The sequence below is a fragment of the Tenrec ecaudatus genome, chromosome 4, assembly GCF_050624435.1.
Source record: "Tenrec ecaudatus isolate mTenEca1 chromosome 4, mTenEca1.hap1, whole genome shotgun sequence".
In the NCBI taxonomy this organism is placed as follows: Eukaryota; Metazoa; Chordata; class Mammalia; order Afrosoricida; family Tenrecidae; genus Tenrec; species Tenrec ecaudatus.
Window position 1 is genome coordinate 100823729 of NC_134533.1, and position 27294 is coordinate 100851022.

General features: G+C 42.7%; 1 protein-coding gene across 2 annotated transcripts in view; it reads right to left on the reverse strand.

Moving 5' to 3' along the window:
• PDGFD (platelet derived growth factor D) overlaps window positions 1-27294 on the reverse strand; it is a 284897-nt gene that overhangs the window by 19753 nt on the left and 237850 nt on the right. For both annotated transcript variants that reach the window (XM_075546530.1, XM_075546529.1), the window contains exons 4-5: window positions 23841-23903; window positions 18128-18326 (exon numbers count right to left, since the gene is read on the reverse strand). In XM_075546530.1, the coding sequence (XP_075402645.1) occupies window positions 18128-18326; window positions 23841-23903 (262 nt within the window). The remainder of the gene's footprint in view (window positions 1-18127; window positions 18327-23840; window positions 23904-27294) is intronic.

The following is a 27294-nucleotide window of genomic DNA, read 5'->3' on the forward strand; positions in this document are numbered from 1 at the left end:
GAACCACTGAATTGTGTGATGTGTTAATCATAACTCAATTAAAAAATTAAAAATATAATAATTACATCTCAGAAACCCCCAAGGCAGTTCTACAAGCTGCTATTATTTGGACTTGACTCCACAGCAGTGAATTTGGTTTTGGATTTGCCAACCAACCTCGGATTCTACAGCCATTTAAAAATATCATTGAAATCATTTGGGGAATTGATGTTGTCAGATGCCATTGAGTTGGTTCTGACACATAGCGACCCAATGTGCAACAGAATGAGCCACTCCTCGGTCATGTTCCATCTTCACAAATGCGCTTATGGTTGAGCCTGTTGTCACACCCACTTTGTCAATTCATCTCATCAAAAGTTTTCCTGCCCCTCCACCCTACCTACCAAGCAAGAAGTTCTTCTAAGAAGCTGGGGTCCTTCTTAGAGGATACATTAGGGATAACAAATCTAATTGATTTACTCGGTGGAGGAAATTTTACAAGTGAATTGTTAAGGGAGAAAAATGCTTGGTATCCTTTTAATTCAAAGAGAAGTAAAGTCTTAAAGGAAATGGCATTGTATTGTTGTTCCTGGAAGGGTGGTGCACATTTGTCCCACGAGTCCTAGATGGCAGTAAAGTCTAGTGGGTAGGAGCTCAGCCTGGACCTTCAAGCTCTGGCTCCCTTCATGGAAGGGCTCTGCTTCTGTTTACTTGGACAGTTACTTACTGGCTCGGAACGTCTGCTTTTTCACCTGTAAATTATAAATAATACAGCTCTTCATATAACGACTTGATGGTTTCCTTGCTGGGGCCTGTCACACACTTGAGGATGAGGATGGTTATCCTCATCTCATCATCCTCCACACAGATAAACTCACTGCCATTGAGTCAACTTTAGTCGGTACTGACGCCTAGTGACCCTAGAGGACACGTTAGGGCGCTCTCTATGAGGTCTGAGACAGGAACTGCTTTTAGGAAGCTCCATCTTTGACCAAGGTCTCCAACTTCCAGCCTTGGGACTCCCAGCCCAGTGTGTCATCGCTCTGCCAGCAGAGCTCCTCCACACAGAGAGTCAGCTACAACCAGACAGAATCGTCAGACAGACACTGCTCTCTTATGATCATGACTCCATGTCAAGAATTGTCAATGGGGCATGGTTGGTGGGGCTTCTATGAATTAAGACTGAAATCCAAGTTGCAATGACATACTCATTCCCCTTGCTGGCTAGTCTATTTTGATTCCTTGGGGCCTACGGTGCTCCAGGGTTATAAATCTGTAAGGAAAAAGACGGTCCCGTCATCGTGGAAAATATTTCTCCTGTGGAGTGACTCCTAGGTTCAACCTGCCAATTCTGTGTCTCAGAGCCAGGTGCCTTAACCATGGCACCACCAGGCCTCCTCATAAATACGACTTCAATGAACTTGCCATGCATTATTGCTTCAGATATCTTATATTTTAATTTTTGTTCTTAAAAACCCCTCCAATTCTCACCTACCTGGCATTCAAACCTTATCATTAGTGAGCACATACGTGAATATCTTCTCTCAAGAGTGCACTTATGAGAAAAGGATTTTACCTGCACAAGTGCCAGCCACCATTTCTAAGTGCGCTGCGTGTATGTGTCAGGTAGGAAACCACAGGGAGCCTTGCCTCTCAGAGAATCACAGTCTTCAACCACCATTCCTGGAGGAGTGGCAGGGAGTGGGATTTTGGAGTAGAAGTTAAGGTCAAGGATTCTGTCAGCAGAATATATCGGAGGCGATCTTTTCTTTATAAAAAGAAGGCACAGATATGGGCAAGTAGTCAGCCTGATCTGAGTACTGCAGCTAATTTCACAAACCACAAGGAAACAAACAAACAAAAATCCTGATCATATGGCGAGATACCCCTTGAATAAGGACTTAAAGGCCATTGGTCAGAAGCCCTAAGCCCTGTCCGTGAATAGGTAGGTGAGCATCCTTTCATATGTGCACCGATGCCTTGACTCTGAAGGGCAGGGGCTTATTCCCAACTGCTACATGCTGAGCCGAGGATACTGTGGAAACTGGATATATGCTAAATAATCATCATGCATAATTGACCATTGTTTTACGCCCTTCCTTTGTAAAGGCATGTCATAAGTTTAGTTATAATCAATCCAGATTTAAATTGAACGAACTCTGTCTTGGGAAAGGAACCCTTTTATTGCCGCTAAAGCCCTGAAAATAACAGCAAGTGAAAGCAGGAAGGCTTACAAAAATGGATTAAGAAGTGCAGCCATCATCCATTACAATGTCACCTTGAGCTAAACGCTGCTGCGGGCCTGTGCTTTGCTGGACTCGGGGCAGGGCTGGCTCAGAGGGCCAACTCTGCCGCCAGTGATAATGGGGATCTACTTGTCTAACAACAAGAAATAAAGAAGTGTCGTTAGCAGGTAGGGGTGACAACGCATGGGAAGACAGAAAGGAAGTAATGCTACTGAGAAGCACCTACACATGCCACTGTAGGGAGTTGTTCCCTACCCTTTTGAAGGGTACTGTTTACCCAAGGAGAACAGAAAGTGGTTCAACTAGAACTGAAGCCCTTCCTCCTTTTGCTCCCTGGCTTTAGTTTGCCATGTCAACCAGAACAGAGTGATGATGGGTAACTCAGCTGAAGGAAGAGGACCAATTTCCCGGGTGCTGCATCAAGCTTTCCTGCAGGGTGTTATTTGGGGGGATGGTGGTGAATGAGCAGCTTCCTATTTTCAGGATATATTCAAGTCAAATGATACCATAGCTACTGTTTGGGATCTAACTATCCCCTGAAGTACCTTCAACAAAGAGGAGAAGGCAGATCTGCCTTACTCCTCTTGAAATAAAGCACTTCATGTTCCTCACTTGTGCTAGTGCCGAGTGTTGGTGACTTCCGTTTCTTACTAGCCTGCCGAGATGTATACTGCTGTCATTTTTACGTATCAATCACCGACGTGACTAAAAACTGTGGCCCTGTGTGACTGCTGCACAATCCACCTGCCTCCTTACCAGGGGGTTGAACTCAAATTAGAATTAGAACGGAAAGCTTCCTCTGACTGGATGCAACTAACTTCAAAGCCCGATTGCAGACTCTGCAGGGGATATTGAGTTTCCAGTCAGAGAAGACTGATTAGGCAGCTTGGCTGAACATAGAACCAGGCATGAGGCTGAGCGGCAACTAACGCTGCTGGTGCTTGGCCTGGAAGAGAGATGAGTAGAGACTTCTGGGAAACAGGCAAGGGGAGCTGTGCAGACACAGGGAGAGGGGCTGCCCTTTTTCTGGCTCCAGTCTCCGTAGCTGAACATTACAGAGCAGCAAGGAGACTTCTACTTTAATTCCAAGGCCCATTAATCTCATCTAATTTTCCTTATCTCACTCAGGTGTATTAATGCTGCCATCCTTCTTCAGAACTTGAATCTTACATTTTCATGGATCTTCAACATTGGTTAAACATGGTGGGTGGCATTCTGACAACCTGCCGCTAAGTCCAACAGGACCCACCACATAAAAGGGCTTCTTCTGGACATCCATTCAGAGTGGGGTGCTACACAATGCAGGGGCTTCTTCTGTAGCCCCAGAGGTCCCTCGCGCCATGATGTCTGCGATTGGAGTATGGGGGTAAGAATACGGAAGGCAGTGGGAAGCTGGGCAGTGTGATAAAACAAACTGCTAAACATGTTGCTAACGGTCCTGACTCATGGCTCCCACCCCATTTGTTGCCCAGGAGAACTGCCCCAAGCGTTGCTTTGTCTCTACTCTTAATGGAAGCAGATCACCAGGCCGTCCTTCCCTGGTGCTCCATCACTAAAATACCAAGTTTGACAGTTCGAATTTACCAATGGCCAAATTAAGATTAGAGTCAAGATTACTTAGGTTAGAGTTGAGGGGTGGGAAGAAGGCCTTTCTGATCCTGGTACTCATATGTGCCACGTAGTGTGGAAAGTTCTTTACAAAATTGTTATGAATTGCAAATCAATATTATTACCCTTCCTGAACCTTTGAGAAATTAAACAAGAGACATCCGAGCACATAGGATGAGTAAACGGGAGAGTGGTAAATTTGGGGTGTCCAGGCTTTCTAAGGCGTGTGGTCTTATGAACCTGCGTCTGAGAGATGATGCAGACTTAACAGCTTCCCAAGCCTTCCCACCGGAGCGACTGCAGCCTAAATGACTCCCCTTACTCCGCTGAGGAGCTGCGAGGCCATTTTCAACATGTCACCAGTTACACTGACATGTGCATAAAGCTGCAGACCCAAATTCACCTAGCGCATCCCCCGGGGAAAGTATAGCATGTTTCTCCTTATTAAGCCAGTGGACTGCACAGAATCAATCTTTTTCTTTGAATTGTGCACTATGCCACGTTCCACCTTTTCCACCTCGACGGAGGGGGCTTTTGTCCATTCAGATCTTCCTGTGGCTCTTGTTTCTCTGTGACCTTCTTGTCCTCACCCACTTCCACTATTTGTCACGCAAGCGAAGGGCTGGGAGGACTCGTAACAATGATTGTCCTTAGTTGGAACAATGCCCAGCGTCCCAGAGCCTCTTTCTCGAGGACAGATAAGGCATCGAACTCACTGCCATGGGGTCCACACTGCCTTCCCGGCCGCGCCGTGAGCTTCTGAGGCTGTAACAGGTCAGGGGAGTGCAAAGCCCAGTCTGTCTCCCTCGGAGCTGCTGGTGATTTCGAACTGCCAACCATGTGGATGAAAGCCCAGTGTGTAAACACCACACCACCAGGCTCCTCATGACCGATAAAGCCAATCTTATATTTCACATACTTGGCAAGAAAGGCCTGGCTGGAAACCAACAGAGGAAAACATTTTAATGTGTGTTCTGAATCGATCATCTCCATTCTGTGACAACAAAACTCGGAGAGTGAAACAAATAAGCCCCTCATGTAGAACCGCTTGTCCTTCCCACGCATTTTTAATCACTGCTGGTTTTGTTCAACAGGAAGATGGTTTCCCGGGCCAGTCTCTGTCAAGTTAATGGCCAGCTTTCACTGTGCTGTTCTCACATCAGTCTTTATTCTGTTCAGCGTGTCACCAGGCATTTCTCCCCCTCTTGAGCTCCCTGAGTCTGCTAGAGCATCCAATTAAACTCCGGCTCGTTATTAGCGATGGACAGTAATGACTAGATAGTAACCTAGCCTAACCTTTGTAATGCTGACATCCTGTATAGACTTTCGGAGGCAAGAACAACCGCCTGCGGATGACTGCACATTTGGCCCCTGGTGATGGCACGAGGACATTCCTGAAGCTTTTAAAGTTGGGCTGTACTCTTTTTTAACCACGTGCATTTGCCATTGTATTTCCCCTTCTCTACAATCTGCCTGCCACGCCTCTAAAATCTTTTGTGATCTAAGTCAAAAGGTGCATTCACCCGATACTTCTCTCTCCTTCGCTGGGTGTCGCCCTCCCTTCTCTGCTTTCTGTTACCGTGCTCACTTTCTAGCGCTTGCTTTATTGGTTGCTGTACTTAATGCTTCGCTTGGACGGAACAGTAAGCTTCTCAGAAGCGGGAAGAGAGCCACCTTTTCATCTCTCCTGTTATCCCTCCCAGTAGACGGACCAAATGCAGGCCTTGAAGTCTACTTCCTTGAAAATAATTTTGTTTCAAGTGTTAGAAGTAAGAGCCTGACAAAGGGAACATGCCGTGTTCATATGCTAAGTGTACATGCTGTTACAGCATGCTTAACATAGCAAATTGAATCACTACAAGCAGCTAGTGCCATTTTGGCACCCTTAGCCAAGCATTAAGGAGCCCTGGTAGCACAGTGGGGAAACACTTACTCACTAACAGGAAGGTCCAAGGTTCCAATCCACCATCCACTCCCCTGGAGAAAGAAGTAGCAGTCTGCTTCCGTGAAGATTACAACCTGGAAGCCCTGGGAGGCAGTTCTCCTCTGTCCAGTGGAGTTATTACGACTCAAAATGGACTTGCAAGCAATGCATGTATGAAGCCAAATATAACCAAACTTTTGTAGAAGTTCATCTTTTGGGACTCTTAATAGATACCTATACATTTATGGTCCAATTAGAAGGGTTTGGCCATGTGTGGCTATCATGTCATAAAATATTGATATAGCTCTTCGAGCCAGGCTTTTCCTGGTGGGTCTGGGTGAGAGAACACAGAGTAAGATCTGATCGGATTATGTGATTCCGTTGTCCGTGATTGCTAACAGACTTCCTTGTGTTCATAAAAACTTGAAACTCTAACCTGGTGATTGGTCAGTTTAATATCCTGCTGGGCCTTAAATGAGTATCTCAGAAGCACAAAGTGGGAAATCTATCACCATCTAGGAAAAGAACCAATTATGAAGGATGTCTCTTGGGCCATGATATCCCTATGCCTTGAACCTTCTGGATGTAGGGATAAGAAGCTGTAGGCATGGAAGCAGCAAAGAAGTGGCAGAGGAGCAGAAGAACCAGGAGGAACATGAGCTTCCTGGCCCATGGAGTGAGTAAAACTGAGTGCCTTTTGGCTGGAGACTCACTTTGAAGGAGGTGGCCACCAGGTACTTAATCTGGCAAGCTAGGTTGGCTGAGTCATGGTGCTAGAACTGTGGGTTATTGGGTTAAGTCTTAGGGAATGGAGCGCCCTGTGGACCTTTAGGAGAACTGGTGGGCATAGAAGTTCCGAATTAGGCTGCTTATCACGAAGGCCCCAGTTTGAAACCATCAACTGCTCCATGGGAAACACACGAGGCTTTCTTCTCATAAAGAGTTACAGTCTCAGAAACTCACAGGGGCAGTTCAACCTTGTCCTATAGGGTCGTCCTAAGTCAGAATGGACTCAGTGGCAGTGAGTTTGGTTTGCTTTGGACCTCTACCAGCAGTGTTAAAAGAACTTTGCAACATTGTTAAGCAGAGAAGAAGCCAAGTCATTAGACTGAGAACCCAAGAGAGGCTGGTCTGGGCACACAGCAGAAAAAAGGATATCCTGACCAAAGAACTGTATCCTCATCATTTCTGATATTGAATTGTAACCTGTAAACTTCCCTAACAAATACCATAATTATGGGTATTGTCTATGAGTTGTGTGACTGTTGCAAAGAATTATTAAACCCAGCAGGGAAGTAGAGAGTACTGTGGGAGGGATAGATGGTGTCAGAACTGATAAAGGCAGAAGAAGAGTAAGGCATATCTGACCCTTGCCTCATAGGGAAAGGCCTTGGGCTGATGTGGAGCTTGCTCCTCCTTCTCCCTTGTGAAGTCAAAGGAGATAAGATGTTGTCTTCATATCATTTACAGATAACTTTACCTGCCATATATTTCCTTGTAAAGCACAGGTACCCTGTAACTACTACTTGAATATATCAAATAAACTAGCTTTTAAAATTTTATTTTCTTGAGAGGGTGGGAAAGATCCAAACTAGCTACCAGAGAGGGAGGAAAGTGCTTTTTCATATGTTGCAATGTTTGTTTCGGACACAAGACATACCTTGGTGCTGCAATGGGAAGGATATAAGATGGAATTGAGAAACTAGAGTTCTAGGAGCAGCTTCCTCGTGCCCATGATACATGGACATGCCTAGGGTCAAGCTGCGTGGGAGTGAGAACCCAACCTACCCATAGAACAGATGGTATCCAGAAGGCTGGTTCTCAGACACAAATCTCAAGGCATTCAGGAACACGTCATTGGTGAAGAAGAAATATCAATACTACAGGCTGTTTTTGAAGTGCTAAAAATTTGACTTTGATATTAAGACACCAAATTTGCCACACGTTGGGGGTGAAACGTGAGGGGAATGGTTACTTACAGCATCTTTACTTTAAGCCACCAGTGCCTCTCAGCCTTTTTCAAGGTTCATAAAGTCCTCAGGAGGAGTCTATTCATCTTTATGGACATTACATGCACTGTGATGTTAAGACTCCTTCGTCTATAAATCATTACATAATTTTCAGAAGGCTTATTATGCTTCAACCCCAATTTGGAAGTTCAACTATATCTGGGAAGCAAAATCATCTTAACACTTCACATGAAAAAAAGACTGGGATCTACCTTAAAATCATGAAATACACTAAATATTATGACTCCATTTATTTATTTGAGTCTAAAAGAAAGGAAACTTTGACCACTTGCATTCAAAAAACAGCAAAAAGCTATTAGCTGGTTTTCTAAGAGGAGAGGAGAGAGAAATTAACTTAAATCACAGGGAAAAATTTATCATACAATTCCTGATTTCCAGGTTTTAAAATGTTTTTAACTTGTGAGAGAATGAAAATTTACCTAACACTTACTATGTATCTGTCACTGTATGAGATGCTTCCACAAATTCAAGTGTCATGAAATTCCCATGAAAAATTTCCTACTTTTAGAGATCACAATTCACAATTGGTAGATGTGGAAGCTTACTTAAAGTCACTAAGTATATAGTAATCGCTCAATAAATATGTGCTGGAAAATGGTCGAATGAACGGATATCTGCTAGGCCCTGCATGAGGCATAAAGCAGCCCATAAGGAAATGCTGTGAACACCAGGCCCTCATGACTCACGGGGATGTACGAGGCACATCTATAAAATGGAAAAGAAGGAAGCAAGTTAGGGGATGATTGAGCACCGAGCAGGCCTTGAAACATTTCTCTTTCCCTCTAACTGGGCCATGAGTCTCTGAGCTTTAAAAGCCTCTGTGTCACCCACAGAGCATGCCCGGTCTGACAGATCCAGGTTCATGTCATGGCACTCTATTTTCTACTGCCAACGAAATTTCCTATTTATTTATTAAATCATGTAAAATGGGAATATCAGTACTTTCCTACCAAGAAATACATTAAGATGGAATGAGTTAGGAGTATTTGATGAGTTTGAAGCTAGTACCTGGCTTTCAGTAGTCACGATCCATATTCTTTATGAAAAGAGTAAAACAATGAAGTGAGATAAGGTGAATAATAGAATGTCCTAAAACCAGAAGTCATTGAGGCGCTTCATTAGAGGATCTTCTAGGAAAGGAAGGTCATGCACACGTCAGTTCAAATGTCATAAAATGATGGGTAAGTAAGTGTATTCGGTTTAACTTAATGGGACGTATCCCTGTCCTTTGCAACTGAAGACTCTTACTTAGCTGGATTCTCCAAAACTAGCTTTTCTTGGTTGGTGCCCTGCCCTTCAAGTCCTGGGCACTGAGCCAAGGATGCTGCAGTGCTTCTCAGGCACCAGGAACTAAAATGGCCTGGAAAACACATAGCATGCAGATTTGCCTTTAGTAAGAATAATTGCTATGAAAAATGCACCATACTAGGAACTCCTTAGTAAAAACCAAATACACTGACACCAAGTCCAGTCTGACAGATCCTGACCCTGCGGACCAAGGAGAGGGCTCCTGTGGGTTTCAGAGGCTTAGATTCTCTAGGGAAATAGAAAACTTCATTGTTCCCCCAGGGAGTGGCTGCTGGGTTCCAGTTGCTGGCATTGTGGTCAACATTCCAACAGGGAACTCACTGCCACCAAGGCTCCTGCACATCAGTACACCTAGACACAGAAATTACTAACAGTGTCAAATGGAATTTTCTTCTTGATTTGCATTTGAATTATCCACCTAGGCAGGAGGTTTAACTTGGCTTATGAGAGTGTGGTCAGGATATCCACAAGGATGGTCAACCTCACCTAGGAGAACAGGACAGCAAGCATTGGCTCTAGGGGGAAAACCAGCTTGTCCCTGGGAGGGCAGTGTCTTCATACGATGTCTGCGTGCCCTTGCAGACACATGGGGCACAATAAACAACAGCATGGCTTTTGTCAGTGCTTGCTGGTACACTCAGTGAGAGGGGAATCTAGAGACTTACAAATCACATGAGCCATAAACCATGGCTAATGTTAAAAACAACAAAAAAAGCATTAGCAACGAAAACATCCAACAAACAAAACAATGTCAGAAAATTTCTAGTTAAATAGTATGACATTAGTGCTGGGTGATTTTTAAAGACTGTACTGGTTATACAGATACTGGAATATGAGAGTATTTAGAGAGTGGGCAAGAGGCTCTCTAGATGATCGATGATGATCAATAGAGCCTCACAGGGAAGGCAGCATACGAATGCACAGACACTCCTTGGTCTTCGCAGAGCAATTAGAGTAAAAAGAGTAACGATGAGTCTACGAGATGCTAGTTGGCACATAGGGGCCGTAAGCACTCGGCTCCACCAAAAGGTGAGTGGACAGAATCCACCCAGAGCCACTTGGGGACAATGGCCTGGTGAGCCACTGAAAAAACAGCCATTGAAACCTACCACTCACGAGTCACCGTGAGGGAGTGGACGTGGCTGCAATTGGTTTGGTTTGGGTACATGCTATGCTGTGTATTATCTTATCTTCACATGGTTCCGCAAGGTATTATACGTAGATCCTTAGAGTTGTGGAAAATGAAGACCCAGATTTTTAACTGACTTCCATAACATCTTAGGAGCTGGGTTAGAATTTTATCACAAGTTTGCTTAGGAAAAGACCCTCTGTTTCCCCCATTACTTTTGGGTTCTATTTCTATGAACTTTATGGTAAACAATTTAAATATTAATAAAGAAGAGGAGTGACTAAGGGCACATGTCATGATTTAAAAACAAAACAGTGAAGTTAATCCCTTTTCCATGAATAAAAATTAGAAAAATAAATCCACTTTGATTTGATGTTCCCAGTATCTGTGTCTGTTTACTTTTACACAGAGGAGTGATACCTCAAGACCAACTTTTCTGACACATCCTTGGTGTCAGCCTAGGGCTTTTTTTCATTTTTGACAAATTCTCACCCAGATACAAAATAAGCAAATGGAGATCATTGCAAGTCTTCAGTTTATGGTGACTCCAGCTCGCTTCCAAAAATATATTAATATCTTTATACGCTGATATTTTTTCCCAGATTCTAAATTGCATTTGAAGGTGAGAAACTGGTTAGCATGCTATGACATGACAAATACATGCCTAATTTAAAAAGCAAGCAAAAAGGATTAGGATTTCTGGAATTCCACACAAATCCAAAGTTCCTGATGGGAAACGTATTTTTATTTGATTTGCTCCTTAGTTACTTTTGCAAATTATTTACCAACAAACAGTGTGTAAACAAAGAAGTCCAGTGATTTAGGTTTTAGGACAAAATAATATCATATAGGAAATTCTAAGATTAGTAATATGATCAGTGAAAACAGATCAGCAACCCTCCCAAAGTTGCACCTTATCATTCAGAGTATATAAACAGTATGTATTTTATACTCTATCATTTGAAAACAACATAATATCAAGATATTTGCTCCACGCCATATAAAAATGCTCATTTGTTTTTTTCAAAGAAAACTGCATGAGCATGTTAACATTGGCATGCTCATCCAAAAAGTCAACTCCTTGTGGAAGAATTACTTTAATTAAGCACAGTTGTCCTTTGCAGTTATTGATTGGGAGTGTCTCAAAATTATATACCCATATATTAATGACACCACAAACTGAAAAAAAAAAAACAGGGTACCCTCCTTGCATGCTGGATCTTTGGACAGCAGATTGTCATTATGGGATGTCAATTCCTCCTATTTCAGCAAAAGAACAGTTATCACTTACATTGTTAATATCCATAAATCACTTCTTATTTAATGTTCAATCTGGTAGAGCTCAGACAATCATTTCTTAATTTAGATGTCCCAACTATCATCTCTGCACTCAAACATATTCTGTCACCAGTTTAGAAATGTGTGTTTTAAATTAATCATAGCATAGTTCAAGTGAAAGGACCAAACCAGTGGCCTAGCTTGATGATCATCCTTATGAAGCGATCACCAAAGAAATGGGTGCTATGGCACAATGTAGCAAAGACACAAGAATGGCGTCTGGGCTCATAAGTCTTATCTTTAAAGAGGCAGTCATCTAAGTGAGGTGTCAACTAAACCCACATGGCAGAAGCACACCAACTTGTATAATCCAAGGAATTTGGGTGGGGGGGGGAATCCAGCTTTGAAGGACAGAATGATATCAGAGTTTAAATTGTGGACACCTGGTCTTCAGAAGGCTACATATGACAGAAGGAGTCCAAAGTCCATTCACAGGGTCTACACATGGGTATAAGCCTCTGCTGAGTCCCCTCTGAACATACACTAGGGACATGAGTAGCCTTGCTATCATGCAGAGCACAATAGATTTTTTCTTTTGCATATTTTGTTGACATGAAATCCAGGATATGTAACGCTATAGAGCCAGTGACCGCACTGATGATTTCGTGGAGGGGATGGCAGGGAAGGTTGAGGGGCCATGGGGGCTGATGACAATGAGTATAAGAAAGAGGAACATTTTCCAAAACTGATAGTGGAGATGATAATACAACTCCTTTAATATGATTAACCTACTGAATTATACGATGTGAATTATGCGCCAATAACACTGTTAATAAATAAGTAAAATAAGCTACCGAACACACTGCCATCAAGTCAATGCCGACTCATAACAACCCTATAGGACAGGGAATAGAAATGTCCCTGTGAATTTCTGAGACTGTAACTCTCACGGGATGTAGAAGGTGTAGAAAGGCTCATCTTTCTCCTGCAGAGTGACTGGTGGTTTCAAACCATTCACCTTGCAGTTAGCAGCCCAACATGTAACCACGACGTCAAGTCCACAGTAACCATGTAATGATTCACATTGGGATTTGGTAATTTAAATAGAATCTATCTAATATTATTTTCAGTACTCAACATGCATAATTCATCAGAATAAGTAAATGAAACCTGAACGTGAAAAGGTTCTTTTTTTTTTGTATTTTAACTTTGCAGCAGCTGCCTGGCTGAAACACAAGGCTGAACTTCTTTGGGCATTGGAACTAGATTGTCTACAGATTTCAATTATACATGCAACCCTTCTCTCCTTTACCCCCAGGAACTGAAAGTTGGATATATTAACTTGTCATATTATCTTCAGTCCAGAAGCATTTTCAGACAAGTCTGAGCCCATCTATCACTTGTGAATTTAAACAAAAGGCCTTATACATCAAAGTTTTGCCTTTGATACTTGTCAATGTTTTCTCTTTCCTCTTCTTTGTCTTTAAAATGTTTTATCTTACTCTTCTGCCCAAACCTTTATATATTCACTTGCTTCTCATTTTCAACCTTTGAAGAGACATAAATTCTATCAGCTGACCTATCTTTTTGCCAGATAAGCAGAAGCCGAATAAAGTTTAATTTTGAAATATCAATGGTTCTTGCTTCATTGCATATGGTCCTTCACTCAAGTGTATTTGTATTTTGCTTTAGAATTTATAAAACCCTGAACTAGATATTCGTAGTCCATTGTGCATTCCCACTCTTTGGAACCACGAATATTGTTACTTTTGATCAATTTAGGCAAATGAGAAGAAAAGATGCACAGTCCATATTAATAAATGGTAAGCTGATTTCTGTATAGCACCCATAATGAATTATCCTGATAGTAAGACATTTTGTTATAGACCTTTTGAAGTTCACACTGTCTTTGACAAGTGGTGACTAGTTCTGGTTTCAGATCCATGCCGGCTTCCTGGTGTTTTGGAAACAGAAAATGACAGCTGAAATATGAAAGAATCTTCCCGAGCCTTGTGATCAGGCAGGTGATTCAGCTTGCATGGAATGACAAGCAATTAAATCAGTGCATTTATGCAAGTGCAGAGACAGTGGTGACCTGGCAGGGTTAAGTAAAGCAGTGCCAATCTTCCTTGAGGGCATTCTAAACAAGAGATTAATAAATGGAACTTAAGCCACAAGAAAGAGGAATGATGTTTACTCTGTCACAAATAAGTAGCACCTCACCTCGAATGCTCTTGCATGGTTATTCCAGTAACCCGAGGCATTCTTAATGGAGCTACCCTACGTCTCTGGGAAGGTTTCTGTGAACTTCAGAAACACATCTAGTCAGTTCCTGGTTTTGATTTCACATGCACGTTAACTGAGCATCTACAATGTGCTGCGTGCTAGAGACTTAAGATGAGCATCTTCGAAGACAGTGGCTCTCGGTCTTGCCTGCATCTTAGGTTTGACCTCCTAGGAACTGGGGCCAGGAATATAACACCGTTAACTCCGTCTCATCCCCAGACTCGGGCCCAATTTGACTAGAGCGGTACCTGCGCACCAGCTGATTCTAATAGTCAGCCAGGATTAAGGCACACAGGAAGGTCTAGAGGCTCACATTATCTAAGACAACACACACACACATGTTTAATAATGTAGTGTTGGCTCAGATGCTGTGCTCTAGAGTCCTAAGGACCCTTAAGCTTGTGGAGGTTTTGCATCCCAGGGAGAGGACAAGAAAAGTGTCACCAGCAAAGCACTACAGAACAGGAATCAGAATTCTAAGTCACTACAATGAGTTACGGGGCCCCACTGGGGCAGTGGTTATGCGATCAATATGGCAGCACCTTGAAACCACCAGCAACTCCGATAGAGAAAGGCTTGACTTTCTACTCCTATAACCAGGTAATCTGGGAAACCAAGAGGGGGGTCCATATGAATCAGCATTGACTCCACGGCAGTGAGGTTGGTTTGGTTTGGTTATAGTGACCTATAGGGGCCATTACCATGCATTAATTAACACCTGACTGCTAACTGAAAGGTTGGAAGTTTGAACTTAATCATCAGTTCCTTGGGAGAAAGACCTAGAGACAGGCTCCAGAAGAGATTAAAACTCAAAATAAAACAAACTTATTTCCATTGGGTCCATGCCAATTCACAGTGAGCCTATAGGGCAGGGTAGGAGTGCTCCTCTGAGCTTCTGAGACTCTTACTCTTTATGGGAGTAGAAAGTTTTTCTTCCTAGGAGAGGATGGTGGCTTTGAACTGATGATTTTGTGAATCTCAGCTGAACTCATGACCACTCTGCCATTGGGGTTCCCAAATAAATATTACAAGGATAAGAAATCCTATAGGACAATTCTGCTCTGTCATCTGGCGCAACAATGAATTGGAATTGACTCAACAGCAAATAGCTGCAACTGGGGACACTTCTTGTAAAAGCACCATGTGCCATTTGTTCTTGGTTGATCCTCCCACAGTTCCTGACATAGTGATTAGACACGGTATACACGCAAGTTCACGGGGGTCAGTCAGAAAGGGTTAGTGACCTGTTAACAATCATCAAGTTTGTCAGTGGTAGGCTGGGTTGGAATGTGAATCCAGGTGCCTGGTTCCAGTGAAACAGAATTTCCAAGCGACAAAAATAAATCAATATACATAAAGATAGATAAATAAATAAATAAGTGATTTTAAATAAGTGCAAAAATGGGCTCTCCCTCAAATAGTTATAGTGGTTAAATTCTGTACGACAAGTCAGATTTTTATTGCTTGCTTACTCAATATCATTCTTAATCTTTTGAGGGAAATTAAAAAATGTGCTTATTTTATATTCCTGTAAACTTGACCAATGTTGGCATCGTTTTACAGAGAAGCGGGCTCTTCTGGGGAGGTTCCGTCTGAGTGTCACAATGCTCTGTAAATGGCATCTCTCTAAGTATTGTGCTCGACAGTTACTTTCTTGCCCCCACCCGCTTAGCTATAAGTTTTAATTACATGAGATTTATAACCTGAGCCAGAAGCAGAAGGTTCTGGTAGGAGTTAACTAATTAGTCATTTTGGCTGAAATATTCTAATAAGCTGTGCTTACTTAACAAAGCAAACATTATCTGCTAATTCGACCCAATGGGCTGTTCTTTAAAGTACCCTTGATATTGAAAAGTGCAGAAAACAAGCTGTAGGTTAGCTGTATCTCTACACCTATAATAGCTTTAGAAGACTTTTTAGAGAGAGAGAAAAAATTTAAATAACAACTCTCAGCAAATAAAGTGAAGATATAACAGACTAGACATTATAGTTGGACTCCATAAGATGCCATCTATCTGAGAAGCAACAAAGCCCACATGGAAGAACACACCAACCTGGGTGATCGCGTGGTCTCGCAGGGATCAGTTATCAGGCATCAAAGAACAAAAAATCATACTATTGGCTGCACACCTCCATGATATGATCGCCGGAGACAAATGGGTGCATAAGCAAATGTGGTGAAAAAAGCTGATGGTGCCCGGCTATGGAAAGAGATAGTGTCTGAGGTCTTAAAGGCTTGAAGGTGAACAAGCAGCCATCTAGCTCAGAAGCAATAAAGCCCACATGGAAGAAGCACACCAGCCAGTGCAATCACGAGGTGTCAAAGAGATCAGGTATAAGGCATCATGCAAAAAAATAATAATATGTGTGTGTGTGTGTGTGTGTGTGTGTGTGTGTGTGTAGTGAATGAAGGGGGAAGTGCAGAGTGGAGACCTGAGGCCCAAATGTCGACCACTGGAGATCCCCTCATAGAGGGGTTTAGGAGAGGAGATGGGTCAGTCAGGGTGCGATGTAGTACCAATGAAGAACACAGCTTTCCCCCAGATCCTGGATGCTTCCTCCCCCCAACTACCATGATCCGAATTCTACCTTGCAGGACTGGATAGGGCAGAGGTTGTACACTGGTGCATATGGGAGCTGGAGGCACAGGGAATCCAGGGTGGATGATACCTTCAGGACCAGTGGTGTGAGGGGCGATGCTGGGAGAGTGGAGGGTGAGTGGGTTGGAAATGGAGAACTGATTACAAGGATCCACATGTGACCTCCTCCCTGGGAGATGGATGGCAGAGAAGGGGGGGGAAGGGAGACTCCAGATAGGGCAAGGTATGACAAAATAACAATCTATAAATTATCAAGGGCTCATGAGGGAGGGGGGAGTGGGGAAGGAGGGGCAAAAAAAGAGGACCTGATGCAGAGGGCTTAAGTGGAAAGCAAATGCTTAGAGAGTGATTAGGGCAAAGAATGCACGGATGTGCTTTATACAATTGATGTATGTATATGTGTGGATTGTGATAAGAGTTGTATGAGCCCCTAAAAAATGTAAAAAAAGAAAAGAAAAGAAAGAAAGAAAATGATTAGGGCAAAGAATGTACAGATGTGCTTTATACAATTGATGTATGTATATGTATGGATTGTGATAAGAGTTGTATGAGCCCCTAATAAAATGTTTTTTTTAAAAAGATGCTATTTATTTGTAATTTCAAATAAGTACTCTCATCATAAAATAACAACCTTCGGTATACGTTTCAGGTATTTACTGCTAAGAGTGTGCTGTCATTTTGACTCAAAATCTTCTCTCTGCTTGGATGTTCTCTCTTCTAACCTCCTGGCAGTTGCCTAACTTTCTGTTGCATGTGTGCTTTCATCTATCTTGAAGATAGCTCCTAGCCCATTTTCACCTCTCATTTGCAACTTTTTTATCCTTGAAGCTAAGTGGGGCATCTGCCAGAGAAAAATTGTCATTGAGTCAATTCTGATTGTGTCAGTGTAGAACTTTCTCCATAGAGTTTTCAAAGGATGATTTGTCAGAAGTACGCTAGACAGACAGACCTCTCTTCCACCTGAGAGTGGATTTTCATTAGCAGCTCAGCGTGTTAACCACTCAGCTCCCCAGGGACCCCACCAACCAGGTCATCAGTGCTTGCAAAGCATTTCAAGAGCATACTTTGGGTAGAGCTGAAATCTCCAAACAGGATTCCAATCATTGCTTTAATGGCAATTTCTCTCATGCCAGCATTGGTAAGTCCTGTGCTAAACCAGCCTTCATATCTACCAGGGAGACGTGTTTGGTTTGGGTTTGTTGTTTGGTATGGTTTTTCACGAGTACCGCTGCTAAGGGCAAGAGGCCACAGTTCGCATTCCCACCGTTCAATAGCCTTGCAGTGTTCGGCAAAGTATTTATCTCCCTCAACTTTTCTGCTGCCTCCACTGTTCAACTGGGGCTACTGATGGCTTAGTGCATTAAAATTATGAAGCGTATAGCTCCAAAATATGACAAATTTTTGACAACCCAATTTTTTTAGTACCAAACAACATAGTTTGGGGAAAACACCAAATTTCATGTGAGGACTTGGACAAATATATGTGGTAATGGATCGGAAGTATCATCTGATTTATATAACATATGTTACATTGCTAGTCCTTGCCGATAACTAATGCCTTCTGGTGCTAACTGAAACCCTCATGATTTGAATTGACCCAACAATTCTATAGGAGAAAGGCCCGGTGAATTGCTCCATTAAATTCCCAATATAGGAAACCCTATGGGGAGTGGGGGACAGTAATACTTGACAGCGTCTAACAGAAGTTGCTTGCAAAGGCCCCTCAACCTCTCTCTTACCTTTTGACTTCTTGTCATGGTACGACCTGCCCCGATAATGCGGGGTGTCCAAATACAGACTCTCCAGGTCTTCTTGCCATGATTCTGGATTGAAGTGCTTGAGCAGATCCTCCACAGTATCAAATCTTGCGATGGTCTTGTCCAGAGCGTCCGCAGTGAGAGTGGGATCCGTTACTGATGGAGAGTGATAGGGGACCCCCTAAGGGTGACATACAGATCAGTGAATTCAGAACAAGTCCATTGCTATCAAAGACAACAGTCATACAACTATATGTATGGGGTATATATACAAGCTTCAACTTATCAGACAGTGGTTCTCGACCTTCCTGATGCCACAACCCTTTAATACAGCTCCTTAGGTTGTGGTGACGCCTAACCATAAAATTATTTTTGTTGCTACTTCACAACTGTAATTTTGCTACTGTTATGAATCACTATGTAAATATCTGACATGAAGGGCATATTTTCATTGTTACAAATCGAACATCATTAAAGCATAGTGATTATCACAAAATCAATATGTCATTATATATTGTGAGATATTTATTTCTAATTACAAATAAATGAAATGTTGTCTTGGAGCCTGGTGTAGCATGGGTAACAGTCTTCAGACTGGGTACTCATAGGTGGGCGTACCTGCGTGGAGTGGACCCGCATGGAGATGAGAGAGGAGCAGTGTCTCAGTTCCTAAGACCATTGGAAATGTGTTTTCTGATGGTCTTAGGCGATCCCTGTGAAAGGGTCTTCCAGCCCAATGGGGCCACGACCCACAGGTTGAAAATATAAGATACCATATTTCTAAATGCCAGACAAAATACCTAGTCTTGCCATAGACATAACTAAAAACAATGAATTATCACAAGGCATTCCTTTGTAGATCAAATCTGAGCAGATCATAATATTCTGGTTTATCTGGATTTTAGTCATTGAAAAAGATATAGGCTAGGTGGAAATACCAAGAGTAAGTCCTTTAATTTCTTGGTTCTGGGTCTCAAGTCATTCAGGTCCATATGATGATCATGTAAATCCTGAAGTCCTTCCCAGCAAGTTTTGTACAGTTCTTCCCTTATGTTATTTCTCTGCACTCCCCACCCCATACAGGTCAGCTAGTATTACTGCTATGGTTTGCATAGTATTTGAATCTACTGGGAGGCTTCTTGATATAGTTTGCCATTCTAACCAGTTTATTTACTGTCAGCAAGGATAATTAACCATTAAACTTGCTCCCTTTGACTTATACATGAAAGCATCCTATGGGAAGAAAGTGGAGGAGATTGTTGTGGCTTAGTGGTCCCAGTTGCCATTTAAACATTCTCAGGAATACAAAACATCATTGAAAGGCTGGAAGGGATTATATATTTTGCTATGGAACACAACCCCACACAGATTTCCAAGTGCTTACTTCACTAAACCTTGTACAATCTAGAGGTAAATGAGCCATGATCCAAGCATCTCTGTAAAAATTCATGACCCATTAACAAGGAAAGAGTGCACAGCCACAGATGATTTCTAAATGCCTTTAAAGAAACTGCCAAACAAATAAGATTCCCCAAGGGCAAATATCTACTATCACTAAGGGAAAATGAAAATTAATGAAAACTTGTTTCCCCGAAACTTCACTGCACTATCCTATTGAGAATAATATGTGTTGAGTGGCTGACAGTGAAGTCCACAGTTAGGGTCTCACTTGCCGTCAACATTTTCTCTCTCGAACCAGTCCTGGTCCAAAGGTCAGTAAGCAGTTCATGGATCCAATTATCTCAGAAGAAAGCTCCCCAGATAGCAAAATTTAAGGGGCACTAAAACTCTAGCCTGTTTTAAGGATGCAGACCCTACATAGCACACAGAGTTAATAGGCTTAACTGCTAAGTGAAAAGTTGTAAGTTTGAGTCCACCCAGGCACACCTCAAAAGGAAGGCCTGGACAGCCATTTCTGACCAAGTGGACATGGACAACCGTACGAAACACCTGGATGTCCAGGACCTAGAGTCTACTCCACGGCCACTCGTTGTTACCCATGGTGCAGTGGGGCAGCAAGAGCATACGCAAATATACTATGGAGGAAACAGGGATGGGGGTGGAAGGGAAGGAGAAAGTGGGGGGAACCTTGAGGGATGCTTCAGGCCAGGTATTTAATCTAGGCTGTTGTATGGGTGTTAGGCAGAAAAGGGTAATAACAACTGAACTCTGATTGAAGTACTTAATTTTTTTCTTGCACAGCTTTCTTGGTATCACACGCAGGTGAACAATATAGAACATTTCAAATTCCCCTTCCACTTTTGTTGCTGTTGGTAGTGGCCGTCCAGTTGTCTCCAACCCAAGATGACCTTCCACATGACCGAAGGAGCCTGTGGGAAATCTGTAGCTGACCTGGCTTCTCGGCACCAGATGCTTTACATTTAGCTTTGTTGCTTTGCAGTAGCCTGGTTCTAGGATCCGCAAAACCAAAATGTGTTGGCCCAAACTAGGCATATAGTAGCATTATAAAAGCTTTGAAAATAAGGGTTTCCATCTTTTTTTTTAAAAACTAAAGCAGGACATCAATCAAGCCAATTCCATATCAAAACAACAACACCCAGACCCTCTATTTGTCTGTGCACAGTGGTTGGAAGAAGTTGTATTGGGTGGGGCTGCTCTTAAAAGTGCCCACATTATAGAATGTGCCCAGGTATGTCTCCACCAAAAAGCAGTGGTGTGGCTCTCACTCCCTGAGGGCAGGGTGAAATCTCCTCTTACACACTGACACACACATCTAAAGTGGGGGGAAAGGAAAAGTTGTTCTGATGTATACTCTTTACTGGTGGTCCTTTCAAGTGTGGACTCAGAGAGGTTGAAAAGAAACAGCAGTGGCAGCTAAGAAACTATTCATGAGTGAGATGATGACCTAAGAAACCCAAGAGGACGTTCTGTTCTGAGGGAAACATTTTCAAGTTGTTTTTGGTTGAAAGCACCAATTGGGCGTGCCTCTTTCAACCACCCTGTACATGTGACCTCATTCAGTTTCTGTTGCACATTTAGAAAAGTAAAATTTTAAAGTTAATAGAATTACTTCCAAATAATAATAATAATAATGTCTAAAAGGTATGCCCTGAAAATTGTATGATTTTTGCAGAAGTGAACGGTAGGTCCAAGACGACTTGTTGATACTGAAAAGGATTCTTTTCTTTCTTCTTTTTCTTTTTTTTACTTGAGAAACAGAATGTGAGGGAAGAAATGAGATATCTCCCTGACCTGTCCAGAGGGATAAGCAGTGGCTCAACTAGGAACTCAACCCAGAAGAGTCTCTAGTAGCTATGGGTCTTGGCTAAGCAGCCCAGGTATCTCAAGTGAAAAGGACAATCTACCTCTTTTAAAGCAACCAGACTAGCTGTAAATAGTAATGCAATTTTTTAAGGCTAGCAATTTCTATCTGTGGTTGAGGACTAGTGAGGAAATCCTGAGCTATTGTGTTTAAGATTCTTGAGCAATGGGGGACCCATCGACAGTACAGCACACTAAGCTCTGGTTGCAGAAGTTGGAGTCTATATTGCTGAGGCAGTTGTGTAAACCGAGCAAGCGAATACTGCATGATTTAAAACGAGGAAAGATGTGCACCAGGATTGTATTCTCTCACCACACTTATCCAATCTTCATGCTTAGCAATGATCAGAGAAGGTCTTGGCTTAATATGCAGAAGAATGTGGCTTCGTGATTGGTGGAAGGCTTATTAACAGCCCGTGGTATGCAGATGCCACAGCTGAAAGTGAGGTGGACTTGAAGCACTTGCTGATGAATCAAGGAATGCAGCCTTCAGGAAGGATTCCAACTCAATATGAAAAAAGACATTTGCTTTTTCCTCGCCACTGACCCAATAGGTGACATCACGATACATCGAGACAAAGTTGAAGATGTCAAGGGGTTTGTCTTGCTTGGATCCAACAGCAATGCTCATGGGAGCCGTAGTGAAGAGATCCAGAGACACGTTGCGTTTGGTCAATCTGCTGCACAGGATCCAAAGCAAAGCTGTTACTTTGAGGACTGAGGTTCACTTGACTCAAGACATGGTATTTTCAAAAGCCACATATGCACATGAAAGTTAGAGCGTTAACAAGGAAGACCAAAGAAGAATCGATGCACTTGAATTGTAGGCTAGTGAAGAATATCGAAAGTACCTTGGGCTTCTAAAAGGACAAATCAATCTGTCTTGGGAGAAGTAAGACCAGATTGCTCCTTAGAGGCAAACATGGCAAGACTTTGTTTCACGTACTGTGGACATCTTGAAAGAAGAGACCAGTCCCTGGAGAAGGACAGCATACTGGTAAAGTAGGGGAGCAATAAGAAAGACAGCCCTCGACAAGATGGTTCGACACAGTGGACGCAACAATGGGCTCAGGCTTAGGAACAATTGCGGGTATGAGCAAAGACTGTGTCGTGTTTCCTTCTGTTGGGCATCGGGTCACTGGGAAGCAGAACCACGTTGTTAGCACCCAGCAATAAAAACAATATTGCTGCCAGGCTCAGATTGCCTGCATGTTGACATGATGCTGTACAGGTTTCCATAGAGGCAGACCAGGGCAGAGTAGGAAGAAAGGTCTGGCTATATACTTCTGAAAATCTGTTCATGGAAACTCTGTGAATCACTGTGGTCTGATCCACACACTGTCATAGGGAGGGTGCAGGGCCAGGCATTGTTATAATGTGTTGTGCACAGTCAGGAGCTGACGCAAAATAACAACATGCTTATCAAGGTTCACAGCATGAATTCGAGACAGTCAGAAACAAAACAAATCAAACACTCTTAGTACTACCAGAATAGCTTTCACTGAACCACTGTTCAGATGTGCCTTTTTATGCCAGCAGCCCAACCAGACAAATGAATAATCAGAGACTCTATCAGTGAGGAAATCCTGCCATAGAAATATTTTTAACGATCCCTCCAAAGAGCCAAATACAGCATACAACTTTTTCTTGGGGTGGGGTGGGGTGGGGGGTGTCAGTGTCTTGGACTCCCTTTAGAACCAGGAAGAGCCATTCTCCCTGCTCTCGACCTTGTGATGAGCAAATGCCTTTATTGTCTTCCACTTTATTGCTCCATGAGTGCTACACAGAGGACTGGGGGAACAAGGGCTGTCTTTCTGTGCAAAGTAGATAAGGAGAGAGAATACTGATAAATGATTAAATTTGGAACCAAAAATGAGAGCATAAACCATTGTGCAGCTTCAGGGTGTTATGTTTTATTTCCAAGTCAAATAGAACCCATGCTCGATAGGCACTTATCTTACTATAAACAGAGGGATTTTTCAAGTCTGAAAAGATCCTTGAAAATGGAAAGGTTAGGTCTCTTCTGTAATATTCAAAAGTGATTTCAAAATTTATCACTTGAGTTTGGGCCACGGACCAATTTCACAGGTTTGATACGTCTGGCCTGTCTTTCAGTTGGAAGGTTGTGCTTTGAAATGAATAATTACTAAAGGCACTGACGATCCTTGCCTTCCTACAGCGACTACTGGCATTTCCCGAGAGCCTTTCTGAAAGAGAGGGAGAGAAGGCATTCTGCCACAGCCCACTGCAACCTGCGTAAAATGGAAGAAAAAATCCTCTTGAAACCTGACTTTTGGTCGAGCCATAGGTCCTTAATGGCGCTGAAGTCACAGGAGGTTAACTTTAGCTCTCCCATCATCCCCCCACCCCCACCCCCTGCTGCCCACAGGCAACAGAGTAATTAATTACTTACTGAGATGGAACTTGTGACTGACTCCCAGTTAGTCTCTGAGGCTTCCGCAGGTTGGAAATCCTCCTAGAAGACAAAGAGACATCCATGCAAGTCAGTCCCCCCTCAAGCCAATTGTTTATGTGCAGGGTTTCATCATGTCAGCCACCCCAATTTCCTTCCAACAAAGTAAAAATCATCTATGGTCACCACCACCCCAAATGCACCCAATCTCGTCAAAGTGACAACTGGAGTAGGGACCATCCGAGATAGTTAAGGTTTATTTTGCCAACCTGGCTGATACACACATATAGGATTAATTGAAGGGAGGAGAGATAAATGGCTGTGAGCTTCACCTTTCTAGTTCTCGGGTCTCTTGCTTTCTGATGGTCGGAGCAGGGTGCAGCTGCCATAGCCAGTTCCCTGCTTCAGCTGGTAAGGCTCATTTCAAGACACTCCCGAGGAGAAGCCACATGGACCTACCCCGATGCAGCCCTGTGCTGGAGCAGCTACGTGGAGACCCCTGCCAGCACTGAGATGCTTACACATTCACTGATTCGGCTTTCCTCCTGCAGTTGGTGTCATTGAGTGTGTTTTATGAGATGGAGGAGGCCTTTGTAGATCGGTGTCGGACATATGGTTAATGTTGGACTTACGGGCTTGGACTGGACTGGGTTGGGATGCTTTCTGAATGTACACTTACCCTCTCTATAAGTCTCTCTTAGATGTTTGAGTTTCTGTGGATTTGTTTCTCTACTTTACCCAGACTCACACACCATCTTTCTACGGAACAGGCTACCATTTGTCTCATGCACTGTCCCTGCAGACTCTGACCATTTGAGACAGCCACATTACTGAGACGATCTGGCGAAACAGTGAAAGTTACAATTGTGACTCAGCCACCTGGGTAGCTTCTGGGAATCGACTTGGCCTACCTGAGCTATTACTTCCGCATTGGTAAAGGTTGGTATGAAATGCTTCTTGAATTAGAATTACTTATGTATTTGCAATTGACAATAACCAAAAAACCCAAACTCACTGCCAGTGAGTCAGTGCTGACGCATAGCAACCGCCTCTTAGTTTTTGAGACTGTAACTATTTCCAGGAGTAGAAAGCCTAGTCGTTCTTCCGAGGAGCTGGTGGAGGTTTCAAACTGCTGACCATGCAGATCGCAGGCTTACTCATAACCACGACACCATCAACTAACAGCTTAAAATTAATGCTTAAAATTAAGAGTAAGTCTTATTTGTACATTAGCTTTAACTAGGTTCTGTCTCATATGCAGCCCTGACGGCTCAGCTAGTCCACATCTGAGTGATCTTTTCAATAATAGATTAACTGACAGAGGTCTGTCCCTGAGTCCATTAAGAAATGTCAGGAGAAAGGGCAAGGCAAAGCAAATGGCTGTGGCATGGTTTAAAGCACTGCCCCTGGGACGACAGAAGGGAAAGGCAGAGCTGGGAATATGATCTGGAAGTCATAAAAGATTTGTGATGGTAATGGATCTCAGGAGGAGAAATCTCTTTTAAAGGGCGAACTTCTCTCCAATTTGGATGTGATATCCATAAGAATTCCTGGAGCCTCTCACGCACGAACTGCCACGGAGTCACTTCTGGCTCACAGCAACCCCCCAGGGCAGACTAGCACTGCCCTCCCAGGCTTCCGAGGCTGTAAATCTTACAGGAGCAGAATGCTTTATTGTTTACCTGTGGAGTGGCGGGTGGGTTTGAACTGCTGACTTTGTTAGCAGCTCATATGTACATCATCTACTAAATCACCAGGGATCCCACTGTAGCACTCCTAAGTTAAAAAATAAATAAAATAAAACCTGCTGGGAATAAAAGCTGATTGTGTCATTTTCAAATGCCGAAGATGGTTTCTTGATCTTGCTAAAATACATCACCTTAGTGAGTTTCTTCCAGTCAGGGAGTAGGAGATATTCCGGGATGATGCTAAGAAAATTTAGCCCCTTAGTCTGACAGCTGATTTACTCAAGGATATCTACTGAGAGAGGGCTAAGGATCGGGTCTACATTTCATTAACATTTTCAGGAGTTGGAAGTAAAATTGCTAATTGCTCCTGATGAAACTCGTTTCTATATGAATATCTGTACTGAAGAAAACTTCAGTTGTTTGCCAAAATAAGAAGAACTAGCCAACGTGGGATTCAAAGAATGAACATGACTTACTGAAAACTAACTCGGTATCACGATCATTTCAAACATAGGGAAGGGCAGAAAAGACACAGGAAGGGCGGCCCCTGCGCTCCGCAAAGCAGATAGAGATTAAAAAAGACAAGACTTTCCAGAGCACCGGGATGTGTACAACAAGTAAAGATTAGGATTGATAAACTGGTAACCGGATGAGATAGATAGAAAACAGAAGAATTTGTTGCCTTTCTGTAATTATTGAGAAGAGGACATATGCCTAGTGAGTTATGGCATCAGAAATCCTCAGATCACTGATTGTTTCTTTTTTAAAATCCATGAATGATGCATGTTCTGATGCCAGTCTGATCATGATTGTTTGAAAGGCAAAGGACAATTCTACCTGGAAAATAAGTCAGCCAGCCAGGAAAAATCTCACACCAAGGAAATGACTCTTGAGCTGAGTTGAGAAAGGTAAGTGGATGCCACTGGAATTGAGAGTAGAAGATTCAAAGGAAAACAGAGGCAATGCAAGTAAATTATACACAGAAAGAAGCAAGTTCCCAGGGAAAGTTACACTTTGTGCACTGTACCTTTGAGAAGCCTATGGACTATCTACATAGAGATATTCCAGAGGCCGTTTGCTTTCTGGGGCTGCACCCCTTGAGAGGGACTTGAACTTAGACGCAGATGTGAGAATCATCAGCAGAAATTGGCAGTTAAGACAAACTATGTGTTATGCTGACCAAGCATGAAAATCTAAGGAGGTATATAATTTTTACTTTTAGAGTTAGAAAGAAGTTTAGGATTATCTAGTCCAGTCTCATTTCAAAGATAAGAAAACCAATTTTTAAAGATTAAATTGTGTGCTTTGGGCTATCCAGCTATCTACTGGTGAAGCTGGGGTCATCGGAGCGCATTCATAAGTTCAAAATGTTCGGCCATCTTTCACATCAGTCTAGTTGGCTTGGGCAATGATGTGCCTGGAGGAAGATGGAACAGTGTCTGAAAGGGAAGGCAAAGGAAACAGGGAAGCCCTAAAGCAAGGAACTGATGGAGAGTTCTGAGAAGGTATTCATGGATGTTATTCTTCCTGATTTGGATTTGACATACATCTATTTTGTGCGAGTTCTTTGCTTCCTTTGCTTAATACTGACACATGGAACATAGTTAGTTAAGCTACTTTGAGTACGAAGCTATTGTGTGCAACACTAGACACCTGCTCTACTAAGAACTTTGCACAGAAATGACAGAGAATTTTATTAAATCCAGATGAAATATAAATTCATCTATTTTTAGTGTCATGGATATCAGAATTAAAACAATTATTTT